A 17116-nucleotide genomic window follows, 5' to 3' on the forward strand; every position below is an offset into this window, starting at 1 on the left:
TTAAAGAATGATAACTCGTCTGAATGAATGGAGCTGAACGCTGCTGCTGGAGACAGACTGTAGTGGACACATGAGAAACTGCATGGACTCCAGCATCAGCCTCGTTTCTCACAGCCTAGACCCACTCTGATCAATAAATTATCAATGATCTATCTATAACTAAACTACCCCTAATGTTCCCTCCTTACTGTGGAAACCTGACAGCAGTGTCACACACTTTGGACATAGAGAGTGTGAATCATGCGCTCATAAATTAAAAGTTATTATTGAAGTGACTCCAGTCCAAACCCTCTCAGGTGTGACCCACTGAGTCTGTGTGTACATGTGTGTCCCTCACAGAAACAACAAACACTCCCTCTCTACAGGTGTGCGTGGGTCCCAGCGTCTGTTTGCTGGCATGCAGGTGAACATGTGGGTGGCTGCTGTTCTGGCTGTTTTCCTCTTCAGTTGTAATAATCGTCATGCGATGCGCGCGCGCACGCGCGCGCGCGTGTGTGTGTGTGTGTGTGTGTGTGTGTGTGTGTGTGTGTGTGAGTCAGTGTTATGCCATGCAGCTGCTGGCATGCAAAGCCAGGGTGGGACCGAGAGGCCACACACACGCACATAGCCAGGTAGACTGGTTCTAAAGGTGTGATAAGGATCCATGTTTAGTCTGAAAGGAGAACAAAACACATCCTGCAGAGAGACAGAGACTGAAGGAGAGAAAATGTGCAGAAAACAACCTTTGATCCGAGCTCAGCCTCGCTCCAGGTGAACTTTAAACCATCTCTGAATCACCCTAAGTGTTTCAGGTACTCTGTCTGATAAATAACAACCCCTAAAGACCTGAACCTGAAGCAGTCCTCGCTCAGACCACCATGACGGCCCTCAGGTCTGTCAGCAGCCCCAGAAGGGAGTGTTTGCTCGGCCCTGAAAGCTGGCTGACAGGTGAGTGTAATGAGGTGAGAGAGGTGGGATGCATGTGTGTGCACAGGTAAGGGAGAGGCTCTCTGAGGGTGAAAAGGTGGAAATGTGGGAGGAGTGACTAGGTGTGTGCACAGGCTCAACAACAAAAGAGATTCTACATGTTCCATTTCACCCTCCACCAGCACAGATTGGTGACAAACATTCAACTTAAAAAAAGTTCGGATCAAAATACTTTTACTTGTTTTCAGTTTAAAAATCTGTGACAAAATAAAGACACAGGCATGTATCCAAACTTTCAGTGCTTGTTCTCTATCAACTCCTATGTTTCTGTTTGTAAAAGAAGGTACAGCTAAATATTACATATTTCCCTGCCTTTTATCCTGCCAGGATCCCTGGACAGGAAACTGCACGTATACATATACACGCTTGTTTGTGTATAGTGTGAGTAGTGTACTTATCTCATTTTCTGTGAGTAACCGGACATAACACCCAGGTTTGGCTCCAACATTCTGTTTTTTTTATGATTAATACCACAAAGGAAGCATTTCTGATCCCTAAAGCTGTAAAAAGCTCCATGGAAAATAAAAACACACTGACAGAGTTTATGCCACAAACTGATTTCAGCTGGAGAAGCCGTGGTCATTGACATAAATACATTTTATTTTATTAAGAAAAGTTACATTGTATTGTCAACTGAATTGAAAATGTTTGATAAAATGTTTATTTGAATAAGGGGTAAGAAAATATTGATTCAATCCATCAGCATCTATGGACTGTAAAGTCAAAAAGTCGAGAATTGAAAAAGGCTTAGAAAAAGGTTATATAGCTTTTAAAAAGACTAAAACTATTTATTTCTATTATTGTGTTAAAATTATTTTTATTTCTTTACTTTTCAAGTGTTTTGAAAAGAAGAAGAAAGCTTTATGTCTGCATTCAGTTTAAATGTAAGATCAATTGTTAAAATGGTCACTAGATGGCGCCTGTTTCAATGAGAGAAATAATCTGACTTTGAGGGAAAATACAGAAGAATAAATCCAGCTGTAGAACTGATGTTTGTACTTAATGTTTTTGTAGTCCATTCAATTGAAAAATCACTCTTCCCTGTCATCCCTAGCTAAGTTAAGAGGATCACTGATTTCACTTGAAAAAGCTTAAATAAAGTCTCAAATATTCTTCACTTACCTCAGTCATGACGGCAGCAGAGAGCCAGCTCAGCACGCTGTCTTTACGTTCATGGAAGCGATCAACCTCTGGATCTTAGTTTCAGAACAACAGAAAAATATCATGTTAACTTAAGAAGATAAATAAGGAGTTGAAAACGGTTAAAAAATGTTTTTTTCTCAAGATAATGAGAAAAACAAGCATATAGAATCATGACCCTCTAGGGCTTCCGTACAGATATCCAAATCACTCCAGAACAAATCAAAATCATTAAAAACATATTAGATATTAGATTTACAAGTCCCCTTAATTATCTTAGAATGAAATAATTTCACTTTCATCGCGTTATGTGTTAGCGTTACGAAGTATTTTAACCGTTTTAGGCGTAACGGTTTCACGTAGCTTCTTAGAAGTGAACACTTAACAGAGGACCACGATAGAACAACGGGGCTCACCATACAGGTCTGCAGGGGCTCCAGGAGAGGGCGCCAGCGTCACACACAAACCCCTGCACTCAGCGATTATAAAAGAAAATGCACTCAGTGTTTAGAATTATAACATTGCTCTGATAATTTAACAAGAATAGCTACATATTTCACCTCTTAAGGTAGCTCAGTAGTTATTGCAGACTACATTTTACTACTTGTCTTCATCTGCAACAATCACTCCCTCATTAATGTTTTTAAATGAAACGGAACTGAAAATAATGGATCAGTAATCTGGTAAATGGCATCACAGTAATATAATTCACCAAGTGTTGTTAATTTTCCATCTCAAAATTAACTAATATGTTAGATAAGAAACTCCATCAGATGGTGAATTAAAGAAGCAGAGAGAACAGAAATAAAGGAGCCAGAGGTGGAAACTATCTGGAACAACATCCAGTCAGCCATTGTTCTGAGTGTGAGGGATAAAAGTATGAGTGATGAACCATTTAAAACAAAAATACCAACAGAACTGGAGTTTTTTTTAACACACAGCTGAAAAAATATCAGAAATTGAAGCACGTTTGTGAACACTAACTGTGCACAACTCCGTCTGCAGTGGAAAACATTCCTCCTTCTCTTCTGCTGATTTGTTCCCTCGGTTAATAATTTCCTCTTAAGTTTATTGTCTCGGTCTCTAGTTTCACTCTTCTTCAACGAAGCATGGTGTTCATTTAGTCAGTAGTGGTCCTAGCTGACAAGGAAAATGTTATGGTTATGTTGAAAGTCCCACTGAGGAATCAGCTGTCTTATTTTCTATATATTTTTTTCCACCAAAATTGTTAAACAAAAAAACAAACAAAAAAAAAACTTGTATTGGAGTAACCAAATTAGCAGTTAATCTAATTCACCATGCTGACATTGGCTGATACTTCTTTCTCTTATTCAAACACCTGAGTTTCAGGGTGTAAAAAGCATCATGGAGTCAGCCAAATAGGCCAAACAATAGGCCTCTACAAAAGTGAGGGGAGTCTTCATTAAGGTGAAATTAGCTTTTTTGTTTTTAGTTTAAATTTAACATAAACATCTCAGAAAACATCCTCATACTAACCTCTCCGTTTTCACATTCAGTAAACTGAATCTGGAGAAATTTCCAGAAAATTTAATTTATTTAATTTTAATTTATCCTTTAAAAATTGTTCAAAGCCTTTGTGTTACCGTAAATAGTGTCCCCTGACCCTCAGCACCTGCAGGCACAGAGCCAAGAAAAAAACCCTTACAGCTGGAAGTTTCAGAGTGGAATCATGTTTTTATGTGAAATGAAACAACAGGTCATTTTTTCATGTGTCTCTCAGCGGTCAAACAGCTTAAAGTAATGTAGAAAATAACCATCAAAATGACAATCTGGGATCCTGGATGAGAAAACACTACAGGTCAGTGCACAAAAAAATGCCTCAGGTATTTAAACTCTGACTGGAATGGGAAAACCTGGATGAAGAGGAATGTAATAACAAAAACTGGACCCAGAAAGAAAAAATAAAATCTTGGTATAAGTGCTGTTGTTGTTCACATTGTATTTGTCCAGCTGGTTCAGTCTCTCTACATGTGTTTCATCTCTCACAGACGCCTCTCTAAGAAGAGAAAGAGTCTGGAGTTTGATTCGGACAGAAAAAGTGTTGTTCTATCATCAAAGTTTCACAGCAGTCCTTTCCTTTACTCCTTCTTCTTCTTCTTCTTTTTCTTGCGCTCTGGAGAGCTGTTCCAGTAGTACAGGACCTGCAGAGCGATGATGCTGTTACAGGCCGAGGATATGACGTATGTGAGGGCCATCAAGGAGTCTCCAGTTTCCTGTGAGAAGAGGATGCAACACAAAAAATGCACTTTATACACATGAACACTGGCTGAGGGGATGCTTCTACATAATTCAGGTTTTTAATTGACTCATTGGTAGAAATAAGTTTCTGCAGCAGAGAAGTGAGGTTTTTCAGAGAAGTAGGCTTAGGTCTGCTTTAGACTGCATAATTTCTTTATCCAAAACAAATGTTGCATTCATGTCAGAAGTAAAACCTGTTTTTTTAATTGCTACAAGTCAGTATTTTCAGCATTAGTCTGGCTCTTGAACCACCAGCTGTAATACTTCTCTTTTATCACATTTACTTATAGAGGATATGCACGTGAAGTCACATGCCCACTGAGTGGCAGAAATAGGGAGATGAGAGGCAGCGTTGCCTTAAAAACCGTCTAAACTCTAAAACAAAATCAAAATGGGGAAGAGCTGTTGCTCGATTGACTGAACCAACATGTTTGAAAAGTATTCAGAGCTATATTTAGACAGGCTACTGAAAGACAAAGAGAAAGAGAAACTGATGGATCCCTGCAACTTTCAGAAACAATCCAGGCAACAATAGCTGGATTTGCCGTTCCCATTTTGTCAGTTAATTTATGCTGAATTTTTGGTTAAATAATTCCTTAAATTAAGAAATCTCTAAATTTTAGCATTTTTCAGTCATCATTTTTTTTAATAACTGGAGTACTTTTGTCTTGATTATGAACGTTTTGCTTGACTTGATTTGTAAACTAACTCAAACTGAGGCTAACCCAGTTTTCTAAATGGGGAGAACAACAGCACAAGCAGCTGTAGCTGTGTTGTATTAAGTATTTGATATTAACTTTACTTATATACCGTTGCGGAGACTAAACGTTCATTAATAATACAGTCTATGTTGAATACCAAAAGTACAAACAGATAATATGTGTAATCATTTGGGTAAATACACTTTGTACGGTAAACTGAATCATGTAGAGGCTTTTGTAGCTTTCAGGCTTTACATATAAATGTCAGATTATGATTTCTGTGGACCCCTGGTTCTTTGGTAGCTTGAACAAATCAATGTCGAGTCCAACTACCCTTAATTTCATGTCATATTCCACATTGCTCCCGGTCTCGCCGTCTTTGCTGCCGCTCACCGTAATGCTAAGTGGGGTTTGTTTTGCCGCTCAGTTTGACTGAAATGGGCGTGTCCCAGAGGGGAAGTGAAGCATACCCTGGCGTATCTGATCAGCTGATGCTGGAGAAATGTTGCAACACCCAAGAGACCTGAACAAACTTCATGTCTGTACAACTGCAAAGTCCTGAAGTGTGTCTGTGCAAAGGTGACAAAATGATAACAAAACCCTCCCTGCGAAAGTTGCTTCAACAAAAAGCAAATTTAAACTAGATTGAAGTAAATAACCAAAGCATGTCTGCTTCCTTTCAGGCTGTGCTGATGTTCTTCAATTTTTATGCGAATGCAACACTGTAAAAACTAAAATTTTATTTAGTGTTTGAGTCTTATTTTTGGTAAAATAACAATGTCTTAGACATAATGGCCCTCTGTTATCAAAGGTGTGTATGACCAAAAATGGGTGTAGGCCAACACACAGATTGGCATTTATTTTTCTACAAACAAAGAATGTGCAAACTAAATGTTTAAAACTCTGCTGTAGTTTGGTTTGTTACATCTACCAATTGCAATGATTTCCTTGCAGATATCTGACTTTATCTAACACCACTTCTGGCTGCCAACAACACAGCTTCATGTCTCTATACCTCAGTTGCTATGGCATTGTCCATCCCCAGCACAGAAAAGTCTCTTTTTTCCCATAATATTTCCACTATGTCGTGAACTCTGCAGGTTAGGCTGGATGAACTGTGAGTATTTGGGGGCATCATCTTTCATCTAAATTACAAGTGTTTTCAGCTGCCACATTTATCAATACTTGACCAGGCTGTTGACGGCTGTGATTGGCCCAGGTACGCATGTTTCACAGATCACATGTGAAAATTGCTTTCTGTTCGTTTCTACACCACTACAAGTCCAGAAAAAAGTCTTCTTTCAAGATATTCAAGACATAATTGATGCCTGAATTGCTCATAAAGAGTAAAAAGGAATCTCCCAGTGTGGTGAGATAAATATTCAGCTTCTTGTTGTAGAATAGACAGTTTTAGAAAGCATGGTTTCTGACCTGTAGTGAGGTGAAGATGCGAGCGAGGGATCCAGCAAACAGCAGGAAGACAGAGATGGCTGAAAGCTGACCCGTGTGTCCGTTTCTGAAGTTAGATGCCGCCTGGATCAGCTGAGACACAGAAACACACAAACAGTCTTAAAAACAGTGTTTACTGACTCCTCTCTGCCATCAGACATCATGGAGAATAACAGCAGCTGGTGACTGAACAGTTTGAGTGAGTGTTTCTGTTCTTTACCCTCCCGATGATGATGGCGGGCATGTTGGATGCCTGCATGAAGGTGACCACGGATATCGGAGTGACCGGAGAGAGGATGAGGAGCAGCAGAGCACAATACACCACAAGGAACAGCAGACCTGCAGACCAAACACACACACTGCTCACAACCTCATCCTCCTTTTAACGTCTGTTTGACTTTGAGAAGTTTTCCTCCTGTTTTTTTTAGACTGCATCATTGTAAAGACACATTCAGTAAAAACAGTTCAAACTTCTTCTTCTTTGAGGACCCCTTTCTGCAAAAACAAACAACACGTAATGGTTCATCAAACATCCCACTGCACCTGAAGGCATCCTGGTTGTTACTCTGCTGCAGGACACAAAATAAAACATAACACCTGCAGAAAGATCTGAAACTGCTAAAAGTTGAGGGTTAGGGTGTTACATGTGAGTTGGATAAATGAAGGAGTCTGGAAAAAATTTTTTTTTTTTTTTTTGGGGGGGGGGGGTTAAAAGTGCTTTAAGGAATTATTTTAAAAGAACTTTTGAGCTGTTTGTACCTTTGTGCATAATCTAACCACTGTGCTAAAACAGCATTCTGGACAGGTTTGTTTTCATTTTGGGACATTTTGAGATATAATTGATTTTATTTTTTATTAAAGGAAAGAAAAAAGAATTAATAAACATTAGATGATGAGAACATTCATTGGTTTCATCTCTGAGGTGTCTTGAGCACTGTCTCACCTCCTTTTGTTCGCCCTCCATAGTGCAGAATGAGGAAGCCGATAGCGACGGTCTGCAGCATGAGGAAGAGCGCCTCGCCCCACGCACTGAGGGTACAGACACATTACACAACCTGTTACTTAACCCTTGACCCAACTGATACACTGATATTACCACAGTGTGTATGTGTGTGTGTGTGTGGGACCTGAAGGGGAACTTGTTGGCGATGCTGTACGCCATGGTTCCTGTAATGGCAAACAGCTCCAGCAGCACGGAGTTAAAGCTCAGACCTTCAGCGCTCTTTGCTCCAATCAGCTTCAGGATCTGAGGCAGCTTCACTGGAACACACAGACATGTTTCATTAACTAGCACAGCATTAGCATGAATGTTAACCTCAGATCCAAACTGTCTCAGAGCTCCAGACGAAGACGCAATAAAGATGACATGAGGAGTTTTACCCATCACTGATCCCAGGATGATGCCGATCCCCAGACCTTTGCTCAGAATGATCTTCAGACATGGAACTGAAATAAAACAGATTGAAAAATGCAGATTAGATGGATTTGATCAGTACATACACACAGGTGTGTTAACTTTTATAATATAAAAATGTCTCCTGACTTTAACCATCAACTGGTCTGTAATCTGAGACATTGTCCCCACTGTAACCTGAAAATAATTCGACCCATGGGCAGAGGACTGAGACAGAAATAAATAAGAGGAGGATCAGCTGATCTTGGCCCACCTCTGTTATATCAGAGGACACTGTGCTGGAATATTTCTGGAGTTGAATTTGGAGGAAAATCAGTTTAAAGAGGTTCATCATCTTTAAATTTAGATATCAAATTTTGGCACTAGCATTATACACATTTCAGGACACATGATATACCAACATTGATCAAACTGTTTCAGATCTGAAGACCCATTCATTTTGAATTTAGACTGATAACACCATCATAAAGAACTCAGTGTTCTCACTGTACTTGTGAGAAAATCTGTCAGGCTTTGGTTGACATTAATGTTTAGGTGATGACCACATTGTTCGGTTTACATATTTGACTTTAGTTGAAAAAAAAAGCAAAAAAACAAAACAACAACAACGACAACTAAACAATAATAAATAATAAAACAGAAAAAAGTGCACTGGCATATATAGAAGACATGACATTAAATATAAATTGACTGATCACTTTTTTTCCACCTCCAACACCGTCAAAAACAGCATGTGGGTATTATTTAAATAAAACTTAATACTTGCTTATATTTAAAATAAAAATAAAAATATGGAAATGAATGAATGGACCTCGACATTCAGACGACTATGTACGTAGGTTTCATTGAATATGATTACTTAAAGATTGTAAAAAAAAACATTTTTTATGACTGACATACAAACATATAGGAAGCCAACCTAGAAACAGGTTTGAAAATGAAAACGCAAACCTGAACAAATTAAACTGAACCGGTTTATTTCTTGGAATGAGGAGGAGGTGAACCTTTCACACAGAGAGCAGAGCAGCATGAAGCTAACCGTTAAAGATCCTCTTACCGTCCAGGAAGTTGAAGTTCAGAAAGAATTCATCGTAGCATGATTCAGGCATGAAGTAGGTTAATAAAAATCCTTTAAACGGATCCATGAATGAGGATTCTCTGTTATTAAACAGGTTATTATGGCCTGTCTCTGTGTGAGCCGCCATTCTGGAGACTAGACTGACTCAGCTGCTCAATGTGCTACACATAAACAGTCCGACCTGACACAACGCAATGGTTCCGCCTACTTAAACGCTGTCAATGAATGCAAAATAATCGCATAGACATCACGATAATAATAATAATAATAATAAAAATAATAATAATAATAACAATAATAATAATAATTATTATTATTATTATTATTATTATTATTATTATTATTATTATTTTACTGTTTTTTATTTTTTACTAACACTACAACTCAAGCATTCGGCTTACACGTCATACACACTACGTTATAGGCTACTCATGCATCTTTATTAACAACTTAATCAGTGTTTGTGTGTATATTGATCTTTACTCTCCTGTATTGTTTTAGCTTCTTTACAAACTCCTTAAAACTCAGAAACTCTGAAAAATACATTTAAGAATTAAAAAAAATAAAAAAAATCTGACAATAGCAAAACAACTCTGTGTTAATGAGGAGAATAAGAAAGAAGCATTTTTTTTCCAATATTGATGGAAATAGTCATTAAGATGATTGAAATAACATGATCCTGTTGTGAAATATTACTCATAGGAAATATGTTTAAATATGAAGAGAGATTGAAATACACACAAACATAGATAATGATGTGTTTTTTTTTATTTTAACGAAGTACTTATTTACAGAAAAGTTGTTCATGTAAGTGTATCTAATAATTTGCTGAAACAAAATTTTATGCACACTTTTGTGTTTTTCTGACATTTTGTTTATCGTTATGCCTTGAAAAAAAAAAGTCTTCCCACTGTTGTTTCATCATGACTTAGACCCAAAACAGGGCATTGGAATGGCTTTAAAAGATCAGAAACAACAGGAAAAATATATCCAGAAAACAAGTGTTTTTACAATTTCTACTTTGAATCCATGAAGCAGGTTCCTCCTGTTAATAAACATGACAATGTTTTTTTAAATTAACTGTAACACAGTTCAGACATAGAAAGTGCCATTATTTGTAGAATAAAACAATGATTCTCAGAAATTCAATGACTGACATAAAAAGATCCTTTTCACCAATGATAGTTCATGTTTATGTGATGTTTGATATTTGTCTGTATCTATGTCTGTTTTCACTGGGTACTGACTGACAGGTCTGCAGGTCTGATTTTCAGCATGGTGTCTCCGTCCAGCCACCTGAACACAGGGATCAAACCCTGTTTGAAGGTGTCTGAAAAGGTGTAAATGTGAACCCTCTGATCCGAGCCATAAAAAGACACCTGACCTTCCCCACGTCCACATACACCCCCACCCATCCAGGCACAGATGCCCTCATCAGGTTAGTGGGTGAGTCCGTGCAGGCCCAGAAACTGGACGTCCTCCACAGAGTCCAGAACCCTCCTTTGGGGGACACTGTGGACTCTTTATTCTTTGGAGCAGACTAGGACAAAGTGAGAGTGCACACGCACCTCAGTATCCCCAGCCAACAAGGACCAGGTGACAAACTCCAGCAGAGGAAAGATGGTCCCCAAGTTAGACTTGACTGATCCTCTGGGAAACAAAAGCTTCTTCAGCTCGCCATCAGACACACAGTTAGCCTGGAGACACACACACAAGATTTTATAATACAAGGACTTCCATTTTTTCCCAAGATGCTAATCAGCCCCCCACCACATGGCTTGTTAATACTCGCACACACACATATGAACACACACCTCAGCTCTAAGGCCCACTGTTACAGTCTCTCATTCAGTTTATCCTCGTCTGTTTTCTCTCTTTGTCCGTGAGTTTCTCTCCTTTTTGTCTCCTCGTTTGTTGGTCTGATTTTCTTTTTTAGCTGGAAATAAAACATACAGGAGCAGAGAGTTACAGCACACTTTAAAAAACACAACTTAAGCTTTTTAACCACCTGTGAAACTGAAAATGACAGCTTCAGTTAGGTTGGTGTTTCTCCCTCTCACTCTGCACACCAAGGTCGTAAAAACAGTAAAAGTTCGTCACCATGTTTTGTTCCAGCTCTGCGGCCCACTTCAGGATCAGACCCCTGCTGATCTCCAGGCCGTCTGGCTCTCTGCTGCTCCCTGCTGGAGCTGCTCTCTTCTTACTGTGCTTCACCTAAGGATGGATAAATGTCTTCAACACACTGTTGACCTGACTCTACATGCAGACCAAACACACATGATGCTGGGGACACGTTCAATAACATTACTTTGTCTTACATTGACCCTGTATTTCAGGGCTTTGTGAGCTGCAGGAGGATGTGAAAATGCACAATACCTGCTGCAAGTGCAGGATGATTACAAACACAGGCGGAGAGAAGAAGAAAAGAAGGTTTCACACTTATTCAACGCCTCAAAACGCTTCTTTCCAAGCTGCTTTAGCTCATTCACTCTGTGTTCCTTTGACAATATTATTGAATGTTTTGTTCTTTTTGTATTACATTTGATTTTCTGAGCAGTCGATATCCTGATGAGATCATTCTGTAAACATTAGGTATTAAAGCCCAAACAGGATATGAACTCTTCTTCCGTTTACCTGGCTGATGTTGCTCACCTCCTCTGACAGTCTGTGCAGCAGCAGCAGCAGCACACACTCTGAGAGGCTCTGCGCCGACTTCAGGACTTGTTCAGATATTGATCTTTCGCTCCATCTGTTCATGAACCTGGCTCTAATATCGACCTCTATCACCTAACCTGCACATGAGGAGCTCTGGATGGGACAGGTGCTAGATAATCCCTCAGTGCTCTTCACCTGTGTGAGCAGAGTCAGAGAAACCTGAGTTAGGGGATGAAATGCTCTAGTATGGTGGAAAATGAATTGTGTTAAATGAACCTGTGAGTCTGTGACAACTCACCTGGAGTTCGGTGAGCTGAGGTTTTAGCCACGACTGACTCTCTCCGGAGCTTTAGTCTGAAAATCAGATGAGTTTGAATGAATCCTGGTTAACACAGAGGGTTAAAAAGGAAGCTCCAGCAAGTAGAAATACCTGAACTACACATAAATGTGCAGCAAGGACGATGTCAAGTTCAGGTTTCAGCTGTCCGTGTAATAAAAGTTAACAATTTATATTATTGAGCTCTAAAACAAGCTCAAAGCACTACTTTTTAAAAAATCTTTTTTTGAGATGTGTCACAAAAGTTTGACTCTTTTATTTCATTATTGACTCATTTTCAGATAAAACCTGTTTTTGACATGCTTAGAGACTTGTTACTGCTTTAACTACATTTCCTCGTTGATTCCTGAAGAGGGGGTCCTCATAAGCGGAAGAACTGAGTTTATTCTGAAAGATGCTTTTTTTCTGTCTAACTGTTTCAGAGGGCTTTAAAGAGCATTAAGTACAATAATTAAAGAGTCTGATAAAATTTAAATAAAATCCAGAATATTTACAGAGTGGCGTTTGAGCTCATGAGCTGATATAGGTCTGACTGTTAGAGATATTTATTATCATTCTGTAGATTAACGAGCTGTAAAAACTTAAACAGCTTAAACCCAGAAGCCCGCTGATATCTGGTCTAAAGAAAGTCTGATACTGCCATCATCTGGACTAAAAACAAATTGAAAACCTCTTTATACTGTAAGCTGTAACACAATGTAGTTGAGTTAATATTTAACCAGTGTGTGGCGGTAATGAGCCAGAACGATGTGTTCAACTCGCCATGAAACATCTGTGAGAAGAAGAGGAGGAGTTGTAGTTCTTATAGTTTTCTGACATGAACCGGACTGACACTGGTCAGGTCCCCTCCGGGATCCAAAGAGTCCCTCTCCCGGACTCCCAGACGGACTTTCCAGGTGTGCCGTACTCCGTGATGGTCCTCAAACCCGGATACTGCCGCTCTGAGTCGGGCGGGACCTTCAGAGCGGACGGGACCATCTCCTTGGTAACCGGACCCCGGACCATCCTGGTGGACACCGGGGGGCCCTGGGACAGAGACTTTCTCCTGCAGACGCTGAAGGAGAGGGGACTGGACCCTGGGGATGTGAACCTGGTTGTTGGGACCCACGGACATTCAGACCACGTGGGCAACCTGAATCTGTTTCCAGCAGCGATGATGATAGTCGGATATGACGTCAGCGAGGGGGACAGGTACCGTCCGAACAAACTGTCGGAGGGAGAGAGGTTCCGCGTGGACGAGCACGTGAGTGTTTTAAAGTTTTAAATCCCGTGATCATTTTGAATCAAATTATTTACCGACAGAATGCTTAATTAACACCATACATTTATCATTCCTAAATTATTATTTTAACTCTTTATGATACAAAAGCACATTAAAAATCAGACTCTGATGTACACAAAATATGCACCTATTAAATATGAATTACTCCACTTCAGAAACATGGGTTTAATCACACCTTTTTTTTGTAAAACCCTTGTTGAGAATGAGACGAGTCAGGAAATAACAGAATAAGAATGTGACAGTGTTTATTTTCAGTCAGGCTACTCTCTTTGTTCAGTTTGTCACTGTTCTCACTTGAATTAAGTCTGAGTGTAGACACTATGGCAAATAATGTATGATGTTTGAGATGATCAGAGTGTTAAGGCTTTCATTATGTGAACCTTTACTAGACTTTTAACTGTGAAAATAAACTTCCTATCATGATTTCTGACAGTCTGTGTATGGTATTTAACTGAGTTACATAACTCAGTCAGCAGCCAACAAAACATTGTAACAATAAACTTTTAAAGTAAATAAATAACCTTAATCAGCTAAGATCTGTGAGTGAGCAAAAATTTGAGTTCAATGACCCTTTTTTCCTTTATCTTTCTGCTTGATTTAACATTTAACGTTGACCCTGAAGGTCAGGTCGCAATTTTTCTAGAGTTGGAATTTTTTTTTGAGAGTTTGATTGAAATAGTTAAAATGGTTTTAATGGAGGTCTTTGTGAACTTTGTGAACCTTGCAGAGTATAGTTAAAGAAGAGGAGTCAGGATGTTTTGTGTCATCAGGCAGGTGCTGACTGTGTCTCTTCTCTCTTTTCTCTCTCCTCCTCTCAGGTGTGTGTGGTTCCCACTCCAGGACACACGGGACAGGACGTCAGCGTGGAGGTGAAGGGGACATTTGCAGGCACTGTGCTCATTGCTGGGGACTTATTTGAGTGCTGCGCAGATGAGGACAGCTGGAGGGATTTGAGTATGAATTCTACAGTACAGGAAGTCAACCGCCAGGAGGCGCTACGCACTGCTGATGTGATCATCCCAGGACATGGACTCCCATTCAAAGTTGTGAGGAGCTGAGAGAAACCTGTGAGATTGCAAGAGAGGAGACAGAGTTCAGGAAACTCCACAGGTACAAACTGTGAAATAAAGAAGTAAAGATTGTTTATAATAAACTAATTATTTATTTCAACTTTTATTGGAGGAACCAGTTTCTGTTCCACTACAATTAATGCCCATAAATAATAAACTTTCAAATAAAGAGAATGTTTTTGAGTTTGTATCTGTTTGCAGCTCAATAGTTTTCATTCGTGAACTTCAAAGTTTCTCCAGTTTGATGCACTCTGAAAACCTCCTGAGGAAGGCGTCCAGAAGAAAGCCTGTGGAGGAAAATCATCTCAGCCGCTTGTTTCTGCGATCTAGGTCTCGCACATTCATTCGCAAAGGTAAATCTGAAGCTTTACTCTCATACTCAGAAAATGTTTACTGACAGAAAGAATCAGCTGAGGTGGAAGAACATTTACACACCGACAGATTTTACGACCTGTGGAGAAAAATACCTGCTGTAAGGTTTGTGTGGGTGTTCTCAGCAATGATAACAGACGACCAGATAAGAGACGGGGATTACTGAGAAAACTCTTCGACTCAAAGCTCTTGAGTCTCCAGAGGAGTATTAAGGCCCAACTTTTCATTTATTTTTGACAGACTTTACAGGAGGACATCATCCAGTATAAATTCATACAGCCTTATCATTGTTGTCATGAAACTGTGGGGAGCAAGAAAAGAAGAAGAAAACATAAACCTACAAATTAAAAGTTGGCTAAAAAGAAGAGAGAAGACAAAGAGAAATTGGATGCGAACTTTTTATTTTTTTAGCTTCCTAACCTCCAAAAGTACATTTTCAGGGTCTCTAATTCTCTCTGTGTGAATCTCAGAAATTCAACAAAAATCGTCTCTAATCACTGAGCTCTTCATGCTTCTTTAATGCTTTAAGAAGATTTTCGTCTTTATTTGATTTTTATTTAATCAAATGGTATTTTCAAAGTTATTTCTTTTCTTGCGTCACTGTCTAGACAGCGTGAGCTCTTTTTACAGATAAGTTGTAGTTTAACAGTGAAGTGGTGAAGAATTTGTTTTTGTTTAATGAAAACCTGAATGGTCACAGTCAGAGCTGGCGTCGGTTACATTCTGTCCTCTGAATGAGTCGAGGGAGGAGTGTTTATGATTTTTTTTACCTTATCAGTGAGTTATGGGGATGTACAAAAGATTGACACACACACACACACACACACACACACACAGGCACACACACACACACAGGCGCACACACACACCCAGGTTGTTTCCCCCCTGACCTGTCAGAGTGACGTCTGTAAATCTGCACCTTGCCTTCACGTTGACACAAAGTTCATCTTGTCAGTCACTTTATCTGTTAGCTGACTTCATGGAGACTAACTAATAAAAACAAAACCTGAGATCAAACAGATGGCTGAAATCAGCTGATTTAAGATTTCATCATAAAATCAGGGATTACTGCCCTCCTTCTGACGTGTCCTGGTACTGAAGAAAACATTTACAATCTTGATGCTCGCCCATAAAATTAAACCTGCTCACATCACCTCTTGCACCTCGAATCTGTACAAACTTAAGCTCAAATAAATACTTAAATATTCTCATAATTTTAATGAAAATGGTATAAAATGTGGTCTTTCATCTTGTATAAATGAAATAAGAAACAAGTTTTTCACCTTTGTGACCTGTATTAAATATCTCTGTCTGTCTTTAAAAACAGCCTGCAGAGAGAGATTTCTCCTTAACTTTCTGAGGGCTGTCGTGTGAGTGTTCATCATGATAACACACTCTTTTATCCTCTGAGTATGTGTGAAACTTTATCTCACGTGTGTGAATGTGATCAGAGTGGCAGTACCAGGTACGCCCAGGTGTTTATATAACAGTGTGAGGCATTAATGATCTGAACGACTGTAAAAGTTTCTGTTCTCTAATAAAAGCTCATAAACATCAACTGTCAGGCTGTTATATAATCCACTGAAGGGAAACACACAGTGTATTCTTCTATAGGCTTTGAATATTAGAGGAAGGAGCTGTGTGTGTGTGAGTGTGTGTGTGTGTGTGTGTGTGTGTGTGTGTGTGTGTGTGTGTGTGTGTGTGTGTGTGTGTGTGTGTGTGTGTGTGTGTGTGTGTGTGTTCCTCTTTATTATAAGAACCAACTCTAGCCAAAACCATAAACCACTGAGAGATAGTTTATCATTTAGGTTTTAACATTTAAAGACACAGATCATATGGAATCATAATACATCTGATAAATCTCATATCTTATCGTTTTGTGTCATAGCATATTGTATTGAACTGAATCATTAAATTGCGTTGTATAATATCAGGATATAGAATCATTTTTCATCCCAGAGTTTTTAATAATAACAGGGTTTGTCATCTGTTAGTGTTTGGTATGTTTTCTACCTCATCATGTCTCACTCTCTCTCTCTATCTATATATATATATATATATATATTGTATCATTATATATACTGTGTATCAGCATATTTCGTATAGAATTATATAAATCAATTCATCTTTATTGTTATTGCACCTTCTATAAAAATATGTAGTTCAAAGCGTTACCTCTGTTTATGAGTAACATTATTTCCCTTCTAAACAGCTACCAACTGATTATTTGTTGTGATTTGATATTGCTAAGTCTTTATACACTCCATTTTAATTAGTTATGTTTTCCTCACAAAATGTATGTATTTAAAAATCTAATTTTTAAAAAATTATCTCAAGAAAAGAAGGGAGTTAAGAAAAAGCAAATTGTCACTTTAAATGATTTTTCCAAATAT

The 17116-nt window shown here is 38.9% G+C and overlaps 2 protein-coding genes and 1 long non-coding RNA gene across 5 annotated transcripts; 1 reads left to right on the top strand and 2 right to left on the bottom strand.

Annotated features, from left to right (window-relative positions):
* Nucleotides 1-3757: 3757 nt before the first annotated feature.
* mpdu1b (mannose-P-dolichol utilization defect 1b) lies at nucleotides 3758-9174 on the bottom strand. Its single transcript, XM_074661988.1, has 7 exons — nucleotides 8987-9174; nucleotides 7896-7961; nucleotides 7643-7775; nucleotides 7459-7544; nucleotides 6736-6854; nucleotides 6498-6608; nucleotides 3758-4340 (listed from the first exon to the last, which is right to left on the bottom strand). The coding sequence occupies exons 1-7, from the start codon at nucleotides 9132-9134 to the stop codon at nucleotides 4206-4208; spliced, it is 798 nt and encodes a 265-aa protein (XP_074518089.1). The 5' UTR covers nucleotides 9135-9174; the 3' UTR covers nucleotides 3758-4205.
* Nucleotides 9175-9909: 735 nt separating this feature from the next.
* On the bottom strand, nucleotides 9910-12900 carry LOC141811069 (uncharacterized). 3 transcript variants are annotated; one of them, XR_012600146.1, is made up of 5 exons: nucleotides 11961-12784; nucleotides 11660-11857; nucleotides 11108-11221; nucleotides 10822-10943; nucleotides 9910-10704 (listed from the first exon to the last, which is right to left on the bottom strand). It is a non-coding gene; the product is annotated as an uncharacterized LOC141811069 (long non-coding RNA). The 3 variants fall into 3 exon arrangements; XR_012600147.1 differs by having other exon boundaries at nucleotides 11642-11857; XR_012600148.1 differs by lacking the exon at nucleotides 11660-11857 and having other exon boundaries at nucleotides 12762-12900.
* On the top strand, nucleotides 12779-16273 carry mblac1 (metallo-beta-lactamase domain containing 1). Its single transcript, XM_074698953.1, has 2 exons — nucleotides 12779-13242; nucleotides 14100-16273. Exons 1-2 carry the CDS (start codon nucleotides 12817-12819, stop codon nucleotides 14337-14339), a joined length of 666 nt encoding a protein of 221 aa, XP_074555054.1. The 5' UTR covers nucleotides 12779-12816; the 3' UTR covers nucleotides 14340-16273.
* Nucleotides 16274-17116: the final 843 nt, after the last annotated feature.

The sequence above is a fragment of the Halichoeres trimaculatus genome, unplaced genomic scaffold (genome assembly GCF_033239565.1).
Source record: "Halichoeres trimaculatus isolate MK-OKI-2021-1 unplaced genomic scaffold, fHalTri1.1 fHalTri1_scaffold_22, whole genome shotgun sequence".
Taxonomy (NCBI): domain Eukaryota; kingdom Metazoa; phylum Chordata; class Actinopteri; order Labriformes; family Labridae; genus Halichoeres; species Halichoeres trimaculatus.

Bases quoted from the DNA above. Each gene is read 5' to 3' on its own strand.
- mblac1 (XM_074698953.1), top strand. From the start codon at position 12,817: ATGAACCGGACTGACACTGGTCAGGTCCCCTCCGGGATCCAAAGAGTC. The intron at 13,243-14,099 runs GTGAGTGTTTTA...TCCTCCTCTCAG, and splicing joins GGTTCCGCGTGGACGAGCAC to GTGTGTGTGGTTCCCACTCC.
- mpdu1b (XM_074661988.1), bottom strand. From the start codon at position 9,134: ATGGCGGCTCACACAGAGACAGGCCATAATAACCTGTTTAATAACAGA. The intron at 7,545-7,642 runs GTCCCACACACA...CTGTACCCTCAG, and splicing joins GCCAACAAGTTCCCCTTCAG to TGCGTGGGGCGAGGCGCTCT. The intron at 6,609-6,735 runs GTAAAGAACAGA...TCTGTGTCTCAG, and splicing joins CCGCCATCATCATCGGGAGG to CTGATCCAGGCGGCATCTAA.